The sequence below is a fragment of the Equus asinus genome, chromosome 6, assembly GCF_041296235.1.
Source record: "Equus asinus isolate D_3611 breed Donkey chromosome 6, EquAss-T2T_v2, whole genome shotgun sequence".
NCBI lineage: Eukaryota > Metazoa > Chordata > Mammalia > Perissodactyla > Equidae > Equus > Equus asinus.
The window spans coordinates 56,321,156-56,345,910 of record NC_091795.1 but is presented as its reverse complement, the minus strand read 5'-3'; the positions used below and the strand labels follow the sequence as shown (position 1 = coordinate 56,345,910).

The window sequence follows — 24,755 nt, the reverse complement described above, 5'->3', positions numbered from 1 at the left end:
CAACTGATGTAAATTCTTCTTAATCAGCCCCTCGAGTTTGAGCTCCTGAAACAAGAAAAATTACCACCCAGAAAATACCCTGTAATTATGCGAAATATCTGATTAATTGCTTCTGCTTCACAATATAATAACATTTATGGAGATGATAACACTGGCCAGACATATTTCAGATGCTCTTTCAATACTCAAAACTATCCCATCAAGTAGGTACTACTGTTTTCCTCACTTCACAGATGAGGAAACAGGCATAAAAAGGGTAACTTCCCCAGAGTCAGAAAACTGAAAGGGATGGATCTGAGTTTTGAATCCAGAGAGTTTACAAGTCATGCTCTTTTCTTTAACCACTGTACACTACTTCCTTTCTTGGACTTTACTATATAAATTAAGGATTTAAAAAGGACTAATAAATAAAATTAAGGATGTTACAAGAAAATTTTGATCAACCAATACTCATATATAATAAGCTAGCAAATTCTAACACTAAAACACCTAGAAGTTATTTCTTGTTTTGAAAAAAATTACTGATTTTAGATTAGTCTTCTTTTTTCTGTAAAAGATTCTGACTTTCACAAGTTAATAAACTATTTTATAATCAGGGATACCAAATTAAGTATAAGGTATAACATTCTGAATTACTGAGATATGGTATACCTACATTTAAATTACTGGGCTTACAAAAAAGGTAAACAGGGGCTAGCCTGGTGGCGAGGTGGTTAAGTTCACGTGCTCCACTTCAGTGGCCCAGGATTCACAGGTTCGGATCCCAGACGTGGACCTACACATCGCTTATCAAGCCATGCTGCGGCAGCATCCCACACACAAAATAGAGAAAGACTGGCACAGATGTTACCCCAGAGCCAATCTTCCTCACCAAAAATAAAAATAAAAAACACAAAGGTAAACAACTGCCCCTCCTTCTATGATCTACTCATAATGCCAAATTCTAACGAATGAAATTAAAACTTAATCATTTGTGCTATTCTGAACAGACAGCCAGAAAAATATAATAAATATGAAAGCCTTAGTGATACCCATACCAAGTAAAAACGCAGTGGCATAATTCAAAACAAACAAAACAACAATCAAGTTTTCAGTAAGTAACAAGCAAAGGGGAAGCCAGAACTTAATTATTAAGTCTCTCCACTCTACTGCCATCAAATTAATATTCCTAAAAGGACAATTTTATATATTCTCTTGCCCAAAAACATTTAAAAGCTCCCAGTTACTCACTGTCTTATACCTAAAACCCTTAGTCAGATAAATAAGGCCCTGTACCATATGGCTCCAACTAAACTGTCTAAACTTATCTCAACAACTCCTCACGTATCATCTATGCTAACCAAACACAATTCTCCCTAAGGAAACCCATCCTTCCCCCCTTTCTTGGTATACCTGAATGTTGACATCCAGCAAAATTCAAATTCACCATATTCAGCCTTACTAACTGGATTTCCAAAATATAAACTCAATCCTCATTTTTGTCAACCTTCTACCACATTTCCAGTTACCTAAGCTCAGAGAATTAAGTAACTTACTCAAAGTCACATAGTTAATAACGAAACTAGAAAATTTTAATTTAACTTTGTTACCCCAAACAGATATACATTTATTTCCTTATCACCCTCAATAAAATGAGCAGAATCATTAAACTACTTATAATGACAGCATGAAAGATCAACACCATTCACAAAACAACTTTTTCCAAATGATCTATTCCTCACGTTGGCCCTAATGCTAGATTCATTTCCTTAGCTAAGCCTAAACCTAGAGGGTAAATTTAGACTAACTGCTACAGGGCTACACACTTTGAATGCTAATTACTTCCATCACACAAGGATCAGTTATAAAACTAAAGTTGACTAAAGAAATTTCCTTGTTAAGCACATCACTTTTTTAAAAAGTAAAAGTAGTATGTCAGTTTTTAATTTCTTAACAGTCATTTAAAAAAAATATGCTATCACAATCTCACCAGTGTTCACACACTCTTATACTATTTTCCCTACACATTCATTTCAAAAAAATGCATTTATCAGCCAAACATGTAGTTGGTCAGTAAAATCATATCTAATTTATAAAACAAAGAAAATAAATGGCATTTTAAAACTTAGAGAACTTCTGCTTCTAGCTATAAGAAGAATTATATCAGACTAACTTATAACATAAACTACAAAACTGAGCAAAATATATGAAGCGACTGTCTTGATGGACAACGGGCAACAGAGGAGTGTGATTCCTGAGGAGTGGAAAGCACATCAGATGAGTGCCCTGGATTTCTGCCTGATGGCATTTTCTGGTCTACAGCACAGGGAAGAGGAGCCCAAGAGTACTGTGCTCTGTTGAGCTGAGGAGGCTGCTGAGTTGTCTGGAATTTGTGCAGCAGGGTAATATGTAAAGGAAAGCTTCACAGAAAAGGAGCTAGAGAAATCTGGATAGGGGCTCCCTTTAAATATTTGGCTAAATACTGTGCTGCACATAGACTCAGATAGGTCTAGCACAGAAATCTTTGATAGAGTTGAGAGCAGAATGGATATTCTGGAGGTCAGACTGTGCCAGAAGACTTGACCTAAAAGTTCTGACCAAAGTGGAGAGATCTCAATGAACACCCCAAATATAAAAATGAGACCTCAGAAAAGGCACACCTTAAGAGTGGGACCACTCTAACCCTAAAGTAAAGGATATTATAGACCAAGAGTCAGCAAAATATGGCTCATGGGCTAAAGCTGTACTGGACAACAGCAGGCCCAGTTAGGTATTGTCTATGGCTACTTTTGCATCGTAAGGGTGAAGAGGAGCAGTTATGACAGAAACTGTATGACCCACGAGCCTAAAATATTTACTACTTGGCCCTTAAAGAAAGTCAGCCAACCCCTGCTGTAGCCCCATCCTAACTTTAAAATCAAGACTTGAAAAGATCAAGAAGATTTGCCAGTAAATTAACTGTCTGCCTGAAGAAAACAAACACCACATCCAAGACAACCAATATAAAATAAAAATTACTGAACATAAAAACAAGAAAATTAAGAACAAGAAAAAACAGCCACTGTAAACAAACACAGAAATAATGTCGATCTTGGATTACCAAACATTAAAATGGAAATTTAAATAGTTATTAAAATATTCCTATGTACGTAGAATAAGTAAAAGATGGACATAATGAGTGAACAGAGAGAGAATCTTGGTAGAAAACCAAAAAGAACCAAATGGAGAGTCTATAAGTGAAAATTACATTAAGTGAAAGGAAAAAAATGAGATGGGCTTAAAAGCAGATTGGACAGTGCAGAAGAAAAGATCAATAAACTTAAAGAGCAACAGAAAGGAACTGTCTAAACTGAAGCACAGCAGGGTAAAAAAGCCTGGGGAAAAAAAGAATGGACAGCCTCGTGACTTGTGAGACAATCAAGCGTTTAAAGCATATTCAATTGGGGTCCTCCAAAAAGGCCAACAGTGACTGAAGCAGGAGAAAAAGAAAAAGTAAAGATATAATGGTCTAAAATTTGACAACTGTGACGGAAAATACCAACCAACAGATGCAAGAGGCTCAATGAACCCCAAGCAGGATAAACACAAACCACAAAGAATACATTGTAGAGGTCAAATTGTTGAAAACCAAAGATTGAGAAAATCTTAAAAACAGGAAAAAGGCAAGGGAACAACAGGATGAATGACTTGACCTGTCATTAGAAACACCACAATCGAAAAGATAATGGGGCACCGCTCATCAAGCCATGCTGAAGCGGCATCCCACATACCACAACTAGAAGGACCCACAACTAAAAATACACAACTATGTACCAAGGGGCTTTGGGGAGAAAAAGGAAAAGTAAAATCTTTTGTAAAAAAGGAGCAAGTGCTCTTTTAAAAAAAAAGAAAAGATAATGGAACATCTGTAAAAATGGTGAAAAAACTGACCACCTAGAATTCTATACAGTCAATCATCATTATTCACTGATTCCCTATTTGCAAATTTGCCTACTCACTAAATTGGTAATCCCCAAATCAATAACTTATGGCAGCAGACATGAAACATTCCAGTCACCCAACAAGTGTTCCCAGCCGAGGTCAAACAAGCCCTATGCCTTCTTGTTTCAGCTGTCATACTGCAAACAAGCATTCTTTTTGTGGTCTATTTAGGGCAACATTTTTTCACATTCTTGTGCTTTCTGTTGGTTAACTTTGCTGTTTAAAATGGCCCCTACGCATAGTGCTGAAGTGCAGTCTAGTGTTCTTAACCACAAGAAGGCTGTGATGTACCTTACAGAGAAAACACATGTTAGATAAGCTTCATTCAGGCATGAGTTATAGTGCTGTTGGCCATGAGTTCTCTGTTAACAAATCAATAATATACAGTAAATAAAGTGTCTTTAAATAGAAACACATAAAACAAAGTTATGTACTGATCTGTTGACAAAAATGCTATGACTAGAGGTTCAAAGGAACGTAACCCTGTATCTCCCCTAGGGACAATGTTTTCAGTGACTTTAGAATGTAACTACAATGAATAACAAGATTGACTGTATATTTCAAAAATATCCTTCAAAAATAAAGATGATAAAGATATTATCAGATAAACAAAATATGAAAACAAAAGCTGAAAGAAATTATCACCAAGAGACCAGCACTACAAGAAATGTTAAATGATGGTCTTCAGACTGAAGGAAAATGATACCAGATAGAAACCTAGATCTCATGAAGGAACAAACAATGGCAAAAATGGTAAATATATGAGCAGATATAAAATATTCTCACTTTTTATTTCTCTAAAGAGTAATTGATTTTTCAAGCTCAAATAAGTGCAATATACAATAATATATCAGAGGCAAAATGTATGACAATGAAAAGCACAAAGGATGGAGGGAATATATGGAGGTATAAAAGAACAAAAAGCAGATGGGACAAAGAGAAAACAAAGACTTTTAAATGAACCTTATTAATAACCACATTGAATGCATATGGTCCCAATTAAAAGGTGGAGATTTTCAGATGAGATAAAAACCCTACTATGTACCATTTATAGTACACACACTTGAAATATAAAAACACAGGTAGGTTAAAAGCAAAAGAATGTAAAAGGATATGTTATCCAAGCACTTACCCTACAAAGTCTGGAGTGGCTATAGTAATGTCAAGCAAAGCAGATTCAAAGACAAGGGGTATTAGTTTGAGATTACCAGAGATAAAGAGGAACATTTGATAATGATAAAGGAGTAAACAGACATAACACTGAATAGATATAACAGCACTAAATGTGTATGGGAAGGGTGATGGGAAATACAAGCAAAAATTAAAGGGAGATACAGACAAATCTACAAATTTTATTGAAAAACTTTAACACTCAACTCTCAGTTAATTGATAGATTAGACACACACACACACAATCAGTAAGGATATAGATGATTCAGACAACTCTATCAATGAACTAAACCTAACTGACTTTTACAGAGCACTACAAACAACAACAGAAGACACAGTCTTCACAAGTACACATGGAACATTGATCAAGATAAACCATTTCCTGGTCTATAAAAAAAAGTCTCAATAAACTTAAAAGGACTGAAATCATGCAGTGTATTTTTCTTGAGCATATGAATTAAATTGAAATCAGTAAGACAAAAATATCTGGAAACTCCTTGAATATCTGGAAATTAAACTACAGAATTCTGAATAACCCATGGATCAAAGAATATATCACAGAGGAAATTAAAGAATATTTTAAATCAAATGATAACAGAAATTTGTGGGACACAGCTAAACCAATGCTTAGAAATTTATAGCTCTAAATGCTTTTAGAAAAAAGGGTTGAATTCAAAGTTTAAAGCTTCCATCTTAAGAAACTAGAAAAAGAAGAGTAACTTAAACCCAAGGAAGTAGAAGAAAATAAATAATAAAAAAATAAGAGCAGAAACCAATGATATAGAGAATAAGCAAACAAGAGAAAAATCAATGAAACCAAAAGTGGGTTCCTTAGAAAGATCAATAGAATTGATAATCCCTAAAATGATCAAGAAAAAGAGAGAAAAACAAGTATCCGAAATAAAAGAGTGACTATCACTACAGATCCTAAAAACCTGAGAATATTATGAACAACTTTATGCCAATATATTAGACAACTTAGATGAGTAGACAAATTCCTTGATGTCCACTCATCAAGATGAAATAGACAAATTTCTTGAAAGGCATACATTTCCAAAACTGACACAGCAGAAATAGAAAATCTGAATAGCCCTATATCACCTAAAGAAAATATACTTGTAATGTAAAACCTTCTCCACAAAGAAAACTCTAAGCTCAGATGGCTACACTAATAAATTCTATAAACATCTAAGGATGCTTATACAAACTCTTTCAACATATAAAGGAAGAGCAAACACTTCCCAAAGTGTATTACAGACTTAAGTATTAATATCCAAACTAGACAAAGATATTACAAGAAAATTAATTTACATAAAAATATCACTTACACATACATGCAAAAAGCTTTAACAAGATATTAGCAAATTGAACCTAGCAATTTATAAAAAGTATATTCATTACCAAGAGAGGTTTAATCCTAGGAATGCAAGGTTGGTTCAACACATTCAAAAATCAAACAATGAAATTTACCATATTAACAGCCTGAAAAAGAAGAGTCATATGATTATCTCAGTAGAGGCCAAAAGGCATCTGATAAAATTCAATACCTTTTTCATAAAAATTCTCAGCAAACTGGGAATAGAAGGAAATGTTCTCAACTAAGGGTCAGGACATCTAAGAAAAATATTCAGCTAACATCATACTTAATAGTGAAACACTAAACACACTTCCTCAAGATGCAGAATAAAGCAAGGAATCCACTTGCCTTCTCACCACATTTAGGCATAAAGATCAGAATGGAAAAGTAAAACTATTTAACTTACAAACAACAGGACTGCATAGTTAGGAAATCCTAATGGTTAAAAAAAAAAGCTAATAAACCCTATTAGTGCTAATAAGTGAATTTAGGAAGGATGCAGGACAGATCCAAGAACAGTACACAAAAATCATTGTATCTCCATATGCTAGCAACTAACAAAAGAAAAATGGAAAATGTCTTTAAATGTCATTTACAATAGCAAGAAAAAAACATTAAAATACTCAGGAAAATTTTTAACAATAAAGGTGCAAAATCTCTACACTGAAAACTACAAAACACTGCTGAGAGAAATTAAAGAAGACAAACAACGGAACAACGGGGCGGGGGGAGACCATGTTCACGGATTGAAAGACTTAATATTGTTGAGTATCAGGAAAGAGTTCTCTATGAGTTTCTTGTGTTGTTGCACATCTTGCGAGCAGAGGGACTGGGCACTGACTGCCTTTGTTCCTGACTATCTTTTCAAAGATGCTTATATAGTATACAGCATTTTCCTCTTGAGCAACAGGCAGGCATGCTCATTATGTAACATAAGATTCAGTTTCTCTAAGCCCAAGGTCCCTCTTCTGTAATACAACCCACAGCAAGTACAAGTGTCACTTGGCCCTCTCCATGTTGCCCTATGGGCAATGGAGCTCAGGGAACCTGTGCAAGAAAATGCTGATATCCTGGCTACTATCATTGCTGTGAGTAATAAAGTCCTTTGTCTCTAATCCAGGCATCTGTGTCTTCTGCCAACACCCATGATACTATGGCAGGCTAACTTCTTAGCTTGTTACAGGGTAAATCTCAAATTCTAAGATGTCAATTCTGCCCATATTGATCTCTACACTCAATACAATCCTAATCAAATTCCCACCAGGCATTCTGTAGAAATGAACAAGCTGATTCTAAAATGTGTATCGAAACAGAAAGTACCTAGAAAGGGCAGAACAATTAAAAAAAAAAACCCTAAAGTAGTCACACTACTTGATTTTAAGACATTATAAAGCTATAGTAACCAAAACAGTCTGGTACTGGCATAAGGACAAACAGATCTAGAAAACAAAATAGATATATATAAATAGACACATGTTCAATTGATTTTCGACAAAAGCACCAAAGCAATTCAACAGAGAAAGACAAATTCTTCCAAAAAAAATTCTCCTGGAACAAATGGATGTCTATATGGAAAAAAACACATCAATCTGGATCTGTAACTCCTCCACAGACAAAAATTAGTTCAAGATGGATCACAGATTTAAACATAAAAGCTACAACTATAAGGCTTCTAGAAGAAAACACAGAATGTCTTCACAGCCTTGGAGTAGGCAAAAATGTCTTAGGCACACACTAAGCACTAACCATAGAAGAAGAAAACTGATTAAGTCTTCTTCAAAATCAGAAAATTATATGCATCAAAAACAAAAACCATCAATAAAATTAACAGCCAAGCTACAGATTAGGAGAATATATTCACAATACAAATATATGACAAAAGACTACATTATTATATATAAAAGACTATTTATATATATATATATATATATATAAGAATATTATACATACATATAAAAGACTATATTATTATCCAGAACATATAAAAAGAGTCAACAAATCAGTAAGAAAAAGACATATAACCCAATGTAAGAATGGGTAAATTACCTGGACACTTCACAAAAGAAAATATACAAGCAGCCAAGAGACATGTAAAAGTCCTCTAATTCATTAGCCCTTAGGGAGATCTAAATTAAAACTACAGTGAGAAACAATTACATACTGACTAAAACAGCTAAAATTAAAAAGACTGATAATACCAAATGTTGGTGAGAATGTGAAGTGAGCAGAACTCTCACATATTGCTGACAGAAGTGGAACCACATTGGAGAACAGTTTGTCAATGTCTTATAAAGTTAAATATATACCTACCCCATGACCCAACAATTCTAGTCTTACTCAGTTCTACTCTTTTTACCCAAGAGAAATGAAAACATATGTCCATAAAAAAGCCTGTACAGAATGTACACAGTATTCTTTCATTCATAATAACCAAAAATTATAAATAATCCAAATGTCTAACAACAAGAGAATGAATAATTAAATTGTGGTATATTCCTATCAAAGAATACTACTCAGCAGTAAAAAAGGAACAAATTACTGATATCTGCATCATCACTGATAAATCTCAAAAACATACTGAATGCAAGTAACCAGACATAAAAGAGTACATACTGTATAATTCCATTTACATGATGCTCTATAATAGGCAAAATCTAATCTATGGTGAAAGAAGTCAGAACAGGGGTTGCTTGAGATTGGGGGGTTAGGAAGAGGACGGAACAAGAATTGACTTGAACTGACTGCTGAGCGCCCAAGGGATCTTTCTGGGATGATGGAAATGTTCTATATCTTGACTGGGGTGTGAGCTAAACGAGTGGATGCCTCTGTCAAAACATAAAACTGTTAAAACTTAAGATCTATGCATTTTATTGTATGTAAATTATATCTTAATAAAAACATTAAAATGAAAAAAAGCATATGAGCTTTCTTCAATAAGTAAATTTCAGAGAGGGAGAGAACACAAACCAGCAAGGGAGAACCCATAGATAGATTAAGAGACTTTCAAATTCATCCATTGTAATATGTGAACCTTATTTGGATTCCAATTCTTTTTTAAAAAAAACTCTACCCAGCATGGTTATTATTCAGAAAGGAAGGAGAAATAAAGTTTTGGAGTTCATCACCACTAAACGGCCTTACAAGAAATGTTAAAGGGATATCTTTAAGTGGAATACAAAAGCCCTCAAATAGAAATTAAAAAATTATCAAAAACAATATTTATATACATATCACTGGTAAGGCCAAATATATAGTAAAGATAATGGATCAACCACTAAAACTAGTATAAAGGTCAAAAGACAAAAGTACCAAAATAATCTATATTTACAATAAGAGGTTAAGGGATACACAAAGCTAAAAGAGGTAAAATATGATGTCAAAAACATAAAATGTGGCGGGGAGTGTAAAAATGTAGGGCTTTTAGTATGAGATGGAACTTAAGAGACTATCAATTTAATATAAATTGCTATATACATAGGTTGTTATATATGAACTCATGGTAACAACAAACTACAATAAATATACAAAAAATAAAGAGAAAGAAACTCAAACATAACACTAAAGAAAGTCATCAAATCACAAGGGAAGACAGCAAGAGAAGAAGGAAGAGAAGAACTACAGAAACATCCAGGAAAAAAGTAACAAAATGTCTGTAAGTCCATATCTATCAACAGTTACTTTAAATATAAATAGACTAAACGCTTCAATCAAAAGACAGAGGGTGGCTAAATGGATAAAGAAACAAGACCCCCTATAGACGTTAAATACAAAAGACACACTTCAGATCTAAAGACACTCACAGACTGAAAGTGAAAGAATAGGAAAAGATATTCCATGGAAACGGAAATGAAAAGAAAGCTGGGACAGCAATAGTTATATAAGATAAAATAGACTAAAACAAAAACTGTAACAAGAGACAAAGGCATTACATAATGATAAAGGGAACAATCCAACAAGAGGATATAACATCTGTAAATATTCATGTGCCCAACACAGGCACACCTAAATACATCAAGCAAATATTAAGACATAAAAGGAGACTCTGACATTAACACAATAGTAGGGGACTTTAACACCCCCTTACACCAATGGATAGATCAGACAGAGGATCAGTAAGAAAATATTGGCCTTAAATGACACATTAGACCAGATGGAATTAATAGATATATTCAGAACATTCCATCCAAAAATTCTTTTCAAATGCACATGGAACATTCTCCAGGACAGATCACATGTTAGGCCACAAAACAAGTCTCAATAAATTTAAGAAGACTGAAATAATATCAAGCATCTTTTCCAACCACAACAGTATGAAACTAGAAATCAACTAAAAGAAGAAAACTGGAAAAGTCACAAAAATATGAAGATTAAATAAAACACTACTGAACAACTACTGGGTTAACAAAGAAACAAAGGAGAAATCAAAAAATACCTGAAGACAAATAAAAATGAAAAACATGACATACCAAAATCTATGGGATACAGCAAAAGCAGTACTAAGAGGAAAGTTTATAGCAATACAGGCCTACCTCAACAAACACGAAGTCTCAAATAAACAGTCTAACATTACACCTAAAGGAACTACAAAGGAAAGAACAAACGAAGCCCAAAAATCAGTAGAGAAGGAAGGAAATAATAAAATCAGAGCAGATAAATGAAATAAAAACTAAAAAGACAACAGAAAATATCAATGAAACTAACAGCTGGTTCTTTGAATAGATAAACAAAATTGACAAGCCTTTAGCTAGACTAAGAAAAAAAGAGAGAAGACTCAAATAAATAAAATCAGAAATGAAAGAGGGATTACAGCAGATACTACAGAAATACAAAGCATTGTAAGAGAATACTATGAAAAACTATATGCCAAAAAATTGGATAACCTAGAAGAAATGGACAGATTCTTAGAATCATATAACCTCCCAAAAATGAATAAGAAGAAATAGAAAATCTGAATAGATCAATCACATGTAAGGAGATTGAAACAGTAATCAAAACCCTCCCAAAAAACAAAAGTCCAGGGTGAGACACCTTCCCTAGTAAATTCTACCAAACCTTCAAAGATTTAATACCTATCCTCAAACTCTTCCAAAAAATTGAAGAGGACAGGACACTTCTTAACTCATTTCATGAGGCCAACATTACCCTGATACCAAAACCAGATGAGAACACAAAAAAAGAAAATGACAGGCCCACATCACTGATGAACATAGATGCAAAAATCTCAACAAAATATTAGCAAATTGAATCCAAGGATACATTAAAAGGATCACACACCATGATCAACTGGGATTTATTCCAGGGATCCAAGGATGGTTCAACATCTGCAGATCAATAAACGTGATGCACCACATTACCAAAATGAAGAATAAAAACCATGTGATCATCTCAATAGATGCAGAGAACTCATTTAATAAGATTCAACATTTATTTATGATAAAAACTCTCAATAAAATGGGTATAGAAGGAAAGTACCTCAACATAATAAAGGCCATATAAAAGAAATCTACAACTAACATCACACCTAAGGGTGAAAAACTGAAAGCCATCCCTCTAAGAATAGGAACAAGACAAGGGTGCCCACTTTTGCCACTCTTATTCAACATAGCATTGGAAGTCTTAGCCACAGCAATTACGCCAAAAAAAGATAAATAAATAAATAAAAGGGATCCAAATTGGAAAGGAAGAAGTAAAACTGTCACTATATGAAGAAGACATGATTTTTATACAGGAAACACTAAAGAATCCACCAAAAAACTATTAGAAATAATAAATACAGTAAAGTTGCAGGGTACAAAATCAACATAAAAAATCAGTTGTCTTTCTATATACTAACAACAAAATCAAAAGAGAAATTAAGAATACAATCCCACTGAGAATCACAACAAAAAGAATAAAATACCTAGGAATAAGTTTAACCAAGGAGGTAAAAGACCTGTACACTGAAAACTATAAAACATTGTTGAAGGAAATCAAAGACACAAAGAAATGGAAAGATATTCTGTGATCACGGACTGGAAGAATTAACGTAATTTAAATGTCCATACTACCTAAAGCAATCTACAGATTCAATGCAATCCCTATCAAAGTTCCAATGACATTTTTCATGGAAATAAAACAAAGAATCCTAAAATTTATACAGAAGAACAAAAGTCTCTAAACAGCCAAAGCAATCCTGAGAAAAAAAAACAAAGCTGAAGGAATCACACTCCCTGATATCAAAGTATACTACAAAGCTATAGTAATCAAAACAGCATGGTACTGGCAGAAAAACAGACACGCACAGATCAAGGGGACAGAATTGAAAAATAAACCCACACACCTATGGACAGCTGATTTTTAACAAAGGAGCCAAGAATATACAATGGAGAAAGGAAAGTCCCTGCAATAAACAGTGTTGGGAAAACTGAACAGCGACATACAAAAGAATGAAAGACCAATATCCTACACCATACACAAAAATTAACTGAAAATGGATTAAAGACTTGAATGTAAGACCTGAAACTACAAAACTCCTAGAAGAAAACATACATAGTACACTCTTTGACTTTGGCTTTAGCCGTATCTTTTGAATACTCATGTCTCTTCAGGCAAGGGAAACAAAAGAAAAGATAAACAAATATGACTCCATCAAACTAAAAAGCTTCTACATGGCAAAAGAAGCCATCAACAAAACGAAAAGACAACCTACCAACTGAGGGAAGACATTTACCAATCATATACCCAATAAATTGTCAATATTCAAAATATTTAAAGAACTCATACAACAACAACAACAAAACACAATTTAAAAAAATGGGCAGTGGAGCTAAACAGACATCTTTCCAAAGAAGATATATAGATGGCCAATGGAAACATGAAAAGATGTTCAACATCACTAATTATTAGGGAAATGCAAATCAAAACCACAATGAGATATCACCTCATACTCATCAGAATGGCTGTTATTAAAAAGATAAGAAATAACAAGTATTGGAGAGGATGTGGAGAAAGGGAACCCTCATATACTGCTGGTGGGAATGTAAACTGTTGTACCCACTATGGAAAAAGAGTATGGCAATTCTTAAAAAAAAACAAAAATAGAACTATTATATGATCCAGCTATTCCACTTCTGGGTATTTATCCAAAAAACAACAAAACACTAATTTGAAAAGATATATGCACCCTTATGTTCAGTGCAATATTATTTACAATAGCCATGACTTGGAAACAACCTAAGAGACCATCAATGGATGAATGAATAAAGACAACATGGTGTGTGTGGGTGTGTATATATATATGATGGAATACTACTCAGCCCAAAAAAAGGATAAAAACCTTGCCATTTGCCACAACACGGATGGACTTTGACGGTACTATGCTAAGTGAAATAAGTCAGTTGGAGAAAGCCAAATACTCCTATGTGGAAGATAAAACAACAACACACACACACATAGATAGAATAGATTGGTGGTTACCAGAGGGAGACAGGGCTTGGGGGAGGGCAAAAGGGGTAAATGGGCAAGGACGGCAACTAGATTTGTAGTACTGAACACACGATGTAGTCTTGAAGTGAAATATAATGATGTTCACCTGTTAATTTAAATAGCGTATAAACTAATGTCACCTCAACTCAACAAAAAGGACCATTTATGACATTCACTAAATAACAGGAAATGTAAACATTGGATGGCTAACGTGATACTAATTTATTGTTAAATATGTTGAGGAAATATATGATTAAGAGTATTGTGGTTATGTATGATTAAGAGTATTGTGGTTATGTTTTGCAAAGGAGTACTTATAGTTTGCAAGATACATAAGGAAATATTTATGAGGGTGTGGGACTGGTAGCACTGGCCATGGGCTGATGGTTGTTGGAACTCCACGATGGCTAAATGAGGTTTCATTCACTATTCTATCTTCATGTTCAAAATTTTCCACAATGAAAACTAAAAATAATTTTTTAAATCTTTCCAAGAAAGAGATAAGGCAATGTAAACATACTAAAATTCTATTATGTTGGAGCAATTTTAACCACAGTTTTACCCACAACTCTTTTAGCAGACCATTAAAATATACACGTTTTATTTTATCATTGCTAATCTTAACTATAACTTCCCCAACATTAACAAAATTTTAGTAAGAGGGCTAACAGAAAGCTTCGTAAAATAAGAGTGGGTAAATGAGAAAGTATATTGGTAGATGGTAGCTTTTCAGTTCTTGTTCAAAAGCTATGTCTTACAGACCTATTCCTTATAGAAAACCTGTGCATAGTATAAACGGCCTATAAAATACAACATAATGAAATACTTACTTGAGCTTATAAATTCTGATTTTCATAATTCACCCGTTACAAGCAAAAGCATCTAACAAAGTTTTTAACAAGTTGTTTTGTATAAAAATTAATTTTTATACAAAATTAAAAATCAGAACTTTGGTAGAATTAATAAAACTGTCTATAATTTAATAATGATGTTGATGAGCTGAGACTGAGAAGTTTTAAGGGCTATTTATGAAAGGGATTTATATGATAGGTTTAAGCATATTTAATAACCTCTTTAGAACAAGGAGGAAGAGAGTTTTTAAAAAATAAATTTCCTTCTTTTCTGAGATTGAACACTTCAATAGCTTAAAACCTTTTAGGTCAGCTTCACCTAGGGCTGTCAGAACACTGACATAAATAAATTTAATAATGGCACTTTCCAATTAGTCAAGTTTACAAGTCAATCTGTAAAGTTGGGGAGAAAAAATGGGCAGGCAGACCTGGAACCCAAGGAAGGTTTTTCCTCCTTCCACAAAAGCTATTGACACGTAAGTAAATATATGACTGTCCTTAGAGTACAACCACAAGACTCCTCTGGTTTTAAGACAGCAGAAAATACTTTACAGCTAGGGGCTTGTGTTTTGCCCTTAATCTATTAAATGTACCTCTCGTAAGTACAACCTCTACTTATCTTTTTGTTCCCATACTCAGCCTTAAGCTTGGTTTAAAAAAAAAAAGGAGTATGTAGACTTTTTCTTAACTAATATTGAACTTCCAAGGGACCACCAATATAACCAGACAACTGCCAGAACTATTTGAACAACAAAACTTTATAAGCCTTCTTCTTCATCTTGGTAACAATTCCACCAATGAGAAGAATAAGCCAGTAAAGTAATGTTATTTTAGAACTAGAGGGCCACCTAAGTAAAAGATTTTGAGACTGCTAAAAATTAATCCAATAAGTAGTAGCTACAGCTCCTACTACAGGAGTATAGAGAACATTTCTTCCCTTCTCAAAACAAAACGTTTTTTAGAAATGAAAAAGCAGGAAGACTTATCTTTCTTTACCAGTCTATCTACAATCAGTTGAAAAGAGGGGGCCAAATATATATATCACCCAGTATTTCAAGTGTTTCATACCAAGCAGGCTACCGTACTTAATATTTATTTTTTAAAACCTATATTTCACATAACTACAGGCATAATTTTTAAAAAAATGCATGTTAATAAAAACAATGTGTTTGTAGAAAAACATACAATATCAATACTAAAAATCTATCAATTCTCCCCTAAATTAATCCATAAGTGTAATATAACCCACTATAATTCCACCAGAGGGAGAGGGGACTAGATAAACAAACTTTTAAGATCAAGTATAAAATTAAACATAGACAGCTAGGAAAAATAAGTCTGGAAAAGCCCTATCAGCTTGTATTTTATTTAAAAGTTATAGCCATTAAAACAGTTTGGTACTTAATGCATGAACAAACAAATGGAACAGAAGAGAAAATATTTCACCCATACTGCAAGCGGATCACTAAAGTGGTATTTCAAAATAGTAAAGAGAGATGGATGATTCAATAAATGGTGCTGGGACAAAAGGGAAATCACGCTGAAAAATAAGATTATATCACTACTGCACTCCCTAGAACAAAATTAACTGCAGAAGAATGAATTAAATGTTAAAATGAAATCACATAAATCATAAAATTACTAGGAGAAAACATGGGAGAAATTTTTACAATCTCAGAGAAGGCCTCTTGAAGAATTCTACAAAACTCAATGAAAATGATAAATCTGCATAAAAAAATTTCTGCACAAAAAAAATACCAAAGGTCAAAATACAAATAACAAATTAGGAAAAAAGTTTTCAAGACATATGACAAAAGCCTAATTTCCTTACAAGAGATCAAGTACTCCTATAAGAACAAAAACCCAAAAGAAGAATAAGCAAAAGGTGTGATCAGAAAAAATTTATTGGCACCTAAGCCTATAAAAAATACCCCGAAATGTAAATTAAATAAACAATTTGCTAAAGCATTTACTAGTTTACCAATGTACTGTGTTGGTAAAGGAAAAAGGTACTTTAACATATCATTGATGGGAATATAGGTTGGAACAACTCTTTGTAGTACAATTTGGCATTATCACTCAACATTTTAAATGCACATACTCTTTGAACCAGTAATTCTACTTGCATGAATTTATCCTACAACACATGTAACAGCATGCATTCCCAAAGAAGTGCATACAAGGGTGTTTACAGCAATATTACTTATAACAGAAAAAGCTGAGAAACAGCTTAATTAATCATCAATAAGAGACCGATTAAATAAAATATGGTACAGCCATAGACCTTGTATATATAAATAAATGCTTTACTTCATAAAACTTGGGATTTGTATTGGGAAAAAAACATTGTAGTAATTCTAGAACTATATAGAATATGAAGATCAGCATTCATCTATAATATTGTATTCATTCAACAAATATCTGAGTGTCTACACCACATCTAAGGCATTGTGCTCAGCAATGAAGATATAATGTCATATAGTCCTCTTCCTCAAGATAAAAAGGTAATATAGCCCCTTTTCTCAAGGAGCATGCAGTCTAGTGGAGAAGAGAGATAAGTAAAAATGCTATTATCATATATACAGTATAATATATGATGAGGTAAGAACAGAAGGTTATGGTAACACACAAGAAAAGCAACTTAAAAATTAAAAATCACTGGGGCTGGCCCCGTGGCCGAGTGGTTAAGTTCGCGCGCTCCGCTGCAGGCGGCCCAGTGTTTCGTCGGTTCGAATCCTGGGCGCGGACATGGCACTGCTCGTCAGACCACGCTGAGGCAGCGTCCCACATGCCACAACTAGAGGAACCCACAACGAAGAATACACAACTATGTACCGGGGGGCTTTGGGGAGAAAAAGGAAAAAATAAAAATCTTTAAAAAAAAAAAATTAAAAATCACTATTCCAGAAAGCAAAAAACAGTAGCTTAAATGTGAAATTATCAACTGCTCCTTTACAGGTGAAGAGAATGATGAGGCCCTCAGTCTGAGAAGACCTTAGCATCAGTAAAGCTGGGTCTCACCATTTTGCATGCCTATGTTCTACACTAACTAGGCACAAAGGCCACATTCACCCATTTAAATACTGCTAGGAACTATGGTTCTGCCTCAAGTTCCTATCCCTGGTGCTGTCCCCCTACAGCGCCCTTCCAGGGTCTATATTTAGAAACAGAAACAAAAAGTCTCAAATAATGTACTGTAAGAACAATGTATCTGCAACATTTACTTCTACTTAATCAGAGGGTCCAAGGAAGAATCAAGAAATATCATCCATTTGGTTGGTATTTTTACCCTGAGCTAGCGAAGTACCCTTAAAAGGTGCCATTTAAATTGGGGCCTTGTTGGGCCTGCCTCATGGCGGAGTGGTTAAGTTCACGCATTCTGCTTCAGTGGCCCAGGGTTTCTCAGGTTCAAATCCTGCGTGCAGAGATGGCAACACTCATCAAGCCATGCTGAGGCAGTGTCCCACACAGCACAACCAGAAGGCCCCACAACTAGAAAACTAGAATATACAACTATGCACTGGGGGACTTTGGGGAGTAAAAGAAGAAGAAAAAAAACATTGGTAACAGATGTTAGCTCAGGTGCCAATCTTTAAAAAAGAAAATTGGAGCCTTGTATCACTAGTGTTTCAAATAAACTGCTTTTAGGTATACTATGAAGCAACTACACATAAAACAGAGCCAAGTACCGACAATAGATAATAGTCTCCTTTTTAGAAATGTTCTATATAATATAGCAAATCTTCCAAGTTTACAGTGATAGTGCTAAAATGGCATGTTTTTTAAATGCTATTCCACTTAATCAGGTATTTATCAAAGTTTCAATAAATATATCCCTTACTTCATTTTAAAAAAGGATTTGAAGGAGCTTGCGAGTTACTTAAAAAGGACTATAAATTCAACACTGAGCTTCCCAGGAACCAATCTGAAACGTAATTCATCTTATCCACAAGGAGCATACCACTTGTTCCCAACTTTTATTCCTAGTCAGAAGCTAAGAAATGGCTTAACAAGAGAATTACTCAGAATTACTAAATTCATTGGTTCTATTCCTCTTTATCATTTTCTAGATAAAACGGAAGGAAGATGGGGAATGGACAGGGCATGACATCTTTCTCTTCAGAGGCATCTACTTCCTGGGAGTGTCACATCACTGTTTACTTAAACTTTATATTAAGAACTGATACAAGATTTAATCTACATATCACTCAAAATCTTTTAACATTTCTAATATGTGCTCCTTTGCCAATATAAATGATAATATAGTAAACATCTTTATAAAAGACTAATAGTTTTCCATCTCCAAGCCATAACCTATCCTTATAAGCAATATTAAATCTATACAAATTTCCATTGCAATAAACCAGTTTGAACAGAACCTGAAATTCATTTAATATTTTTTGCATTTGTATCCACGGTCTCCAAGTCCTATCAATCCTTCTTTCATAAAACCTCCTCATAACTTAACTATAAGAATACAGTTTGACACCCAAAGAAAGCATGCTTCCCTTCTATTCCATTTTCACTGAATGAACTGGCAATGAACTAGTTTGGGCTCTACTCACCTGTCTCAGAGCTACTGCAAAAGCTTTCTAAATTGTCGCCGTTTTTCTTTCCAACCTATCTTAAATATTGTCACCAATTCATTTTTCTAACACTGCTTTCATGATGCCATGCCTCGGTTCAATTCAATGGCTTCCCAATGCCAAAAGCAGTAACTCAGGAGAGGGGTGAAAAATAATGAAATAATTTTATATTTTGGAAACAACAAAAACATTTTTGGGTTCATAATATAAATTACCAAAAGAGCAATTGTAGATGGCAGAGCATGGATAAAAGCAGGATGATAAAACACTAACTCCTTAATTTGGCATTGAATACCCTTCAGATTCCAGATCTACCACACATTTTCAATCTTAGTTAACCCTGGTTTAGAACACGACCAGAGATCAGCTCAATGATCAGCTTAATGATAATGTTCGCATTTCTCCCAACTCAATTTCTACCCAGAGTTTCCCTTGCATATCCTCAAAGCCTAGGTTAACCAACCACCTTTTCAACTTGAAGCCAAATGTTTCCCCATGAAAAATGGTCACCAAGCAAGAGGCTTCAGTCTCACTTCAGTTACCACATTGCAATGGGGATGCTCCAAGCATCAAACAGCAAATAGCAAAATTACAACTTACCAAGTGATGGAAATAAGAGTTTACTCAAAAATAGTGCAAACTGCAATGTTAAATACACAGAGTCAGGGATCTACCATACTCAATATAACATAAACCCTCTTCCAGTCAGGCCGGTCTGTTTCTAACCATGCTCTCTGCATATGTCTCACCTTCTTTGTTTTTACTCATATCAGTCCTCTCAGTTCCTCTAAACCGTCAAAACTCTATTTTTACTCCAAAATCATAATATAATTATTTAAGGAGCATATTTCTAAAATAAACAATATTTTTCTTACAAAAAGCTAAACTTTTTATCATGGCCACACCAAATGATCTAAGCGTAGCCCACCTCTCCACCCTCACACCATTCTCCTCCTTGTTTTTCTCACTAGTCTTAATAGATTCTCAAATACACAAAGCTCATTCCTGCCTCAGGGCTTCTGCCTCCTGGGAGTTGCTTGGAAATTTTTGATCTCTGCAGCTCAACTCTCACCTCTTCAGAAAGGCTTTTCTCAGTGCCACCCTACCTAAAATGGTTCCCATATATCCCCATCATTTTCCATGCCATCATCCTGTTTATTTTCCTCATCACAATTACCACTATTCTGAGTTCCTTATTTATGTGCTTGTTATCTGTACTCCTCCCATGGGGAGCACATGTGTCTTGCTTACTGCTATATCCTGATAGAAAAGAACAGTGCGTGTCTCTGCAGGTCATCAATAGTCAGCTGAATGAATGAACAAACTCTGTTAAGAAATCTAGACTCACTGAAATGGTTTAACAACCACGACCATACTCACGATATTCCTGCATTTACTAAAGGAACTAACATTTCCAATTAGGCATCGTCAATACAGAATTAGGGAACTATGTAAAGATAGAATCCCTGAGTAGGCAAGTCCCTTTGTCTTCCAAACCTAGCATTCCAGAAGTCAAAATTCCAAGAGAATGCTGTCACCTCCTGAATCCCTAATGTTCAAAGAATAGAACTCTTCTCTGTGTTCCCATGCAGGAATACAAGACGAAAAATTAGTATGCTTTTGTCAATCATTAAATTTCCCATTTGCAAATTGATTACTTTATATTTTTCCACCTCACCTTAGTTTCTCTCAAATGTGTGTTTTTGATTCAGAAAAGTAAAGATTGAGTTACTCTTCATCTTCTAATATCTTTAATATAATGATTAGTGTTTGGAGTACGTCAACATCAAAATGTTATTCAGAAACATCGCAGTTGGCTTATTTTCCTGTTGCAGAACAGGAGCGAAGTGAAGAAAAAAATTTCTCCTGTGATCTCAGACTGATTTTATTTTTCTAGAAAATGAACCATTTCTAAAATCCTTGAAGGCTCTTAAGACTTCTCAGCAGGAGTCACACTACCATAGCCCCCCTCATCCATGGGGGATACACTCCAAGACCCCCAGAGGATGCCTGAAACTGCGAATAGTACCAAACCCTATATATGTTTTTCCTATACAAACATACCTATGACAAAGTTTAATTTATAAATTAGGCACAGTAAGAGATTAACAAGAATAATAATAAAATAGAATTGTAACAATATACTGTAATAAAAGTTATGTGAATGTGCTCTCTCAAAATATTTTAGTGTACTGTACTCACCCTTCCTCTTCCTGCGACGATGTGAGATGATACAACGCCTATGTGATGAGATGAAGTGAGGCGAATGACGTCCGCATTGTGACGTAGGGAATTTGCCACTTAATACTTTGGGACTGCGGTTGGCCGCGGTAACTGAAACCGCGGATAAAGGGGGACTACTGTCCCTGATTCGTGACCTTTTACATACACTTAAAGAAAGGTCCTACGGCTAGTGGCTCACTTTCTGTCCCCAAAGTAACAAGCTATTGTTAATAAGTCAACATACTGTCTATGAATTATCTCTAGCAAACTTGATTTTTTCTCTTCCAAAATAAACAATTTCCTAAGATGAAACGTGCAATGAAACAATGATCCTAAAAATAATATACAATCAGGTACTCATACGAATGAAAAGATTTGAAAACTATTTACAGATTTCTCTCTGTAGACCTAAAACACATAACTTCTAAGAAACAGTATTTCCAAGCAACATATGAAAATGCCTGTCTCAAAACATTTCATTGTCTGATGGTAAATCTGCCATCAGTTCAACTGGCCTATTCCCGACAAGGAATCCACAGGTTTCCCCTTCTTAAGAACGTCAACCATTTTGCCTTTTCTTTTTTTCCTCTGCGATTCAATTATGATGCATTAAGAAGCTAAACCAGTCCACACTAACAGCAGTTCCTCTCACTGTGCAGCTGAGACCTAGCAGAACTGCGCCCCCTCGGAACACAATGCCTAGATCCCATTTCCCCGGCTCAGTTTAGCTGGTGGGGAGTCGCCACATCACAACCCGGGTAAGCTGGGCGGTGGCAGGACTTCGCCAGAACTCTCCCTCCCAACGCTCCACGCGCCACACCACTGGAGGCGCTCTCCCTTCACTGCAGTTGGGTCATTGTGGACGTTTTCCACTGGGCCAGCTCCCCACCAGCGCAAGAGGAGGGGGAGGGGGATGAAGCGCATGGGGGCCACCCAAGCCAGGGAGTGGGTGAGGAGCGGGGCCGGGGCTGAACGCAGGCAAACATACTAGCAGCGAAACTGCGCCTTTTCCCTAGGGGCACCCCAGACAGACAGACAAAAGACTAGGGCCCCCAGGCCTTTCCATCCTCACGCCGGAGCCAAGCCAGCGCGATGAATCCACAACCCTAGTTCCTCGATACACACCCAGCTCCTACTAGGGGTGGGTGCCTAACTTCCGGGACGGAGTGGAATGGGGAGCAGAGGGAAGAACCTGGGGGCGGGCGGGGTGCACGTGCTCCTGAGACCCAGACAGACAATAAAGAACCAGCCCGGGCTCCCTCTGCCGCCCCACCCTGCTCTGCGCGGTTCCCGCCACGGGGGGCGCCTCCGCCCCGAGGTCCGCAGACAAAGCCCCCTCCGAACGGAGATGAGGGTTCGCCCGAGGCATCTGGGAAGGCACACAAAAGAGGGAGGGGCGCGAGGGGCGGCGCGGAGCCGGAGGGCGCGGCACTCACCCACAGAGCCTGAGGAGCCCCTGCGCTTGGGCGCGGCCGGGGTGGAGGGGGGCGCGGCGGGGGCCGGGACGGGCGGCGTCCACGCGGGCTCGGCCTGGGGGCTCACGCCGGCAGGGGGAGGAGGGGGAGGCCTGGCCGGAGGCTCGTCGTCCTCGGGGAGCTTGGAGGGCGAGGCTGCCGCAGCGGAGGGTAGGGATGACGCGGACACCGCCGACGACACGGGGCTCGGGTCCCAAGACGTCGGCCACTCCGGGGCGGCAGGGGGCGCGGTCGGCAGGGGCCCCCGGGGCACGAAGTCATTGCCGAAGTCCAGCAGGGGCGCGCCGGCGGCGGGGGCAGTGGGCACTGGGGCCGCCGACAGCCCGGCGGCGGGCTTCCTCTCCAGCACCTCCAGCTCCTCCAGGTCCTCGTCCTCGTCCTCGTCTTCCTCCTCCTCCTCTTCCTCCTCGTCCTCGGGTTCCCTCACGAACTGGTACTTGAACGGGGGCTGAGGCCGGGGCGGGCTGTCCGAGGACGAGGAGACCAGAGGCGACTGGTCCATGTCTTCCATAGCTGGCGGGTCGGGGATGCTGCTGCAGCTGCTGCCGCCGCCGGGAACGCTTCTCCTCAGAGCCGCGGGCAGTTGTGGGGGTTGGGGAGGACTGAGAGGGGCAGGGCGGAATGAGCCGAGGGACCTGCAGTGGCGATGGCTCCCGGAACAATGAGACTGCTCCTCCTGCCTCCGCGCCCGCGATGCGCCACCCGCCCCGTCCCCAGTTGCCGCCGCCGCCGCCCAGAAGAGCGAAGGAGACAGGCCAGCAGACTCTCCGCCCAGTTTGGCGTGACTCACCCTCCCGGGCGGGGAGAGGCAGGGACAGGCGCTGGAGGGAGGGAGCCAATCGGCTACGGGATAGAGACGATGGGCAACAAGCCGCCCCAACGGAAAGGAAAAGAGATGAAAGTGGGTGGGGCTTATTGCATTTCCTCTCTCTTACCGGCTGGGACTGGCTCGGTGGGCGGGATTTGGAGCTGGGAGCCCCACTCTCCACCTTGGGAAGGTGCGAATTGGGCTGGGGTCCTGGCCTTGACCCCAGCAGGAGGTCAGTCTGTAGTTAGGGTACTGCGAAAGCCAGCCAGCTGACTGCCCTGAGGGGTCGGACAGGTTCCTGGCGCGCCCCCGGAAGGGCGTTATCCTAGGGGACTGGGAGTGGAAACTTTCCTCCCAGGAAAGGAAAAAAACCAGAGTGGAGAAGGGTAATAACTAACGGGACTGTGGAGCAGGCCCTAAGGATTGAAGTATACATTAAATTTTAAAAGATTTTGAAATAAAAGATTATATTTTTTCAAATTTAAATTTTCAAACCACCTCATCACTACTACTATCACCACCTTAAAAAGTTGTGGGGGTTTTTTTGACGGTTTTAAGATCACTCCCAGTGTAAACTGCAGACCCTGGATAAGGTAGGCAAAACAGAACTGTACTAGACGATCCGAGGCCTGGGACAGATCGTTTGAAAGTCTGCTCATCTCCTCAGGCGGGTTTTGGGATCTGCCCGCTGCTGGACTCTCACATGGTGGGAGGATGAGTCACCCAAAGAGAAAGGGAGGGGAGAGAGGAAAGTGGAAACAGAACGGTGCCTTGGAAGGCAAATTTGATTCCCATTACATTTCAGTCACCTTAGGCTCATGAGTCAACATTCCAGATGATTCAGGCTTTCGGGGAGTAAGG

General features: G+C 37.4%; 1 protein-coding gene across 4 annotated transcripts in view; it reads right to left on the bottom strand.

Annotated features, from left to right (window-relative positions):
- The window catches only part of RTN4 (reticulon 4), a 79,349-nt gene extending 55,139 nt beyond the window's left edge, over positions 1-24,210 (bottom strand). The window contains exon 1 of one of the 4 annotated variants that reach the window (XM_044772446.2): positions 23,048-24,210. In XM_044772446.2, coding sequence (XP_044628381.2) covers positions 23,048-23,597 — 550 coding nt within the window. In that variant the 5' untranslated portion in view covers positions 23,598-24,210. Of the gene's footprint in view, positions 1-21,590; positions 22,979-23,047 lie in introns of those variants that run through there. The other 3 variants (XM_044772445.2, XM_044772444.2, XM_070512099.1) reach the window with 3 other exon arrangements.
- Between the last annotated feature and the right edge of the window lie 545 nt (positions 24,211-24,755).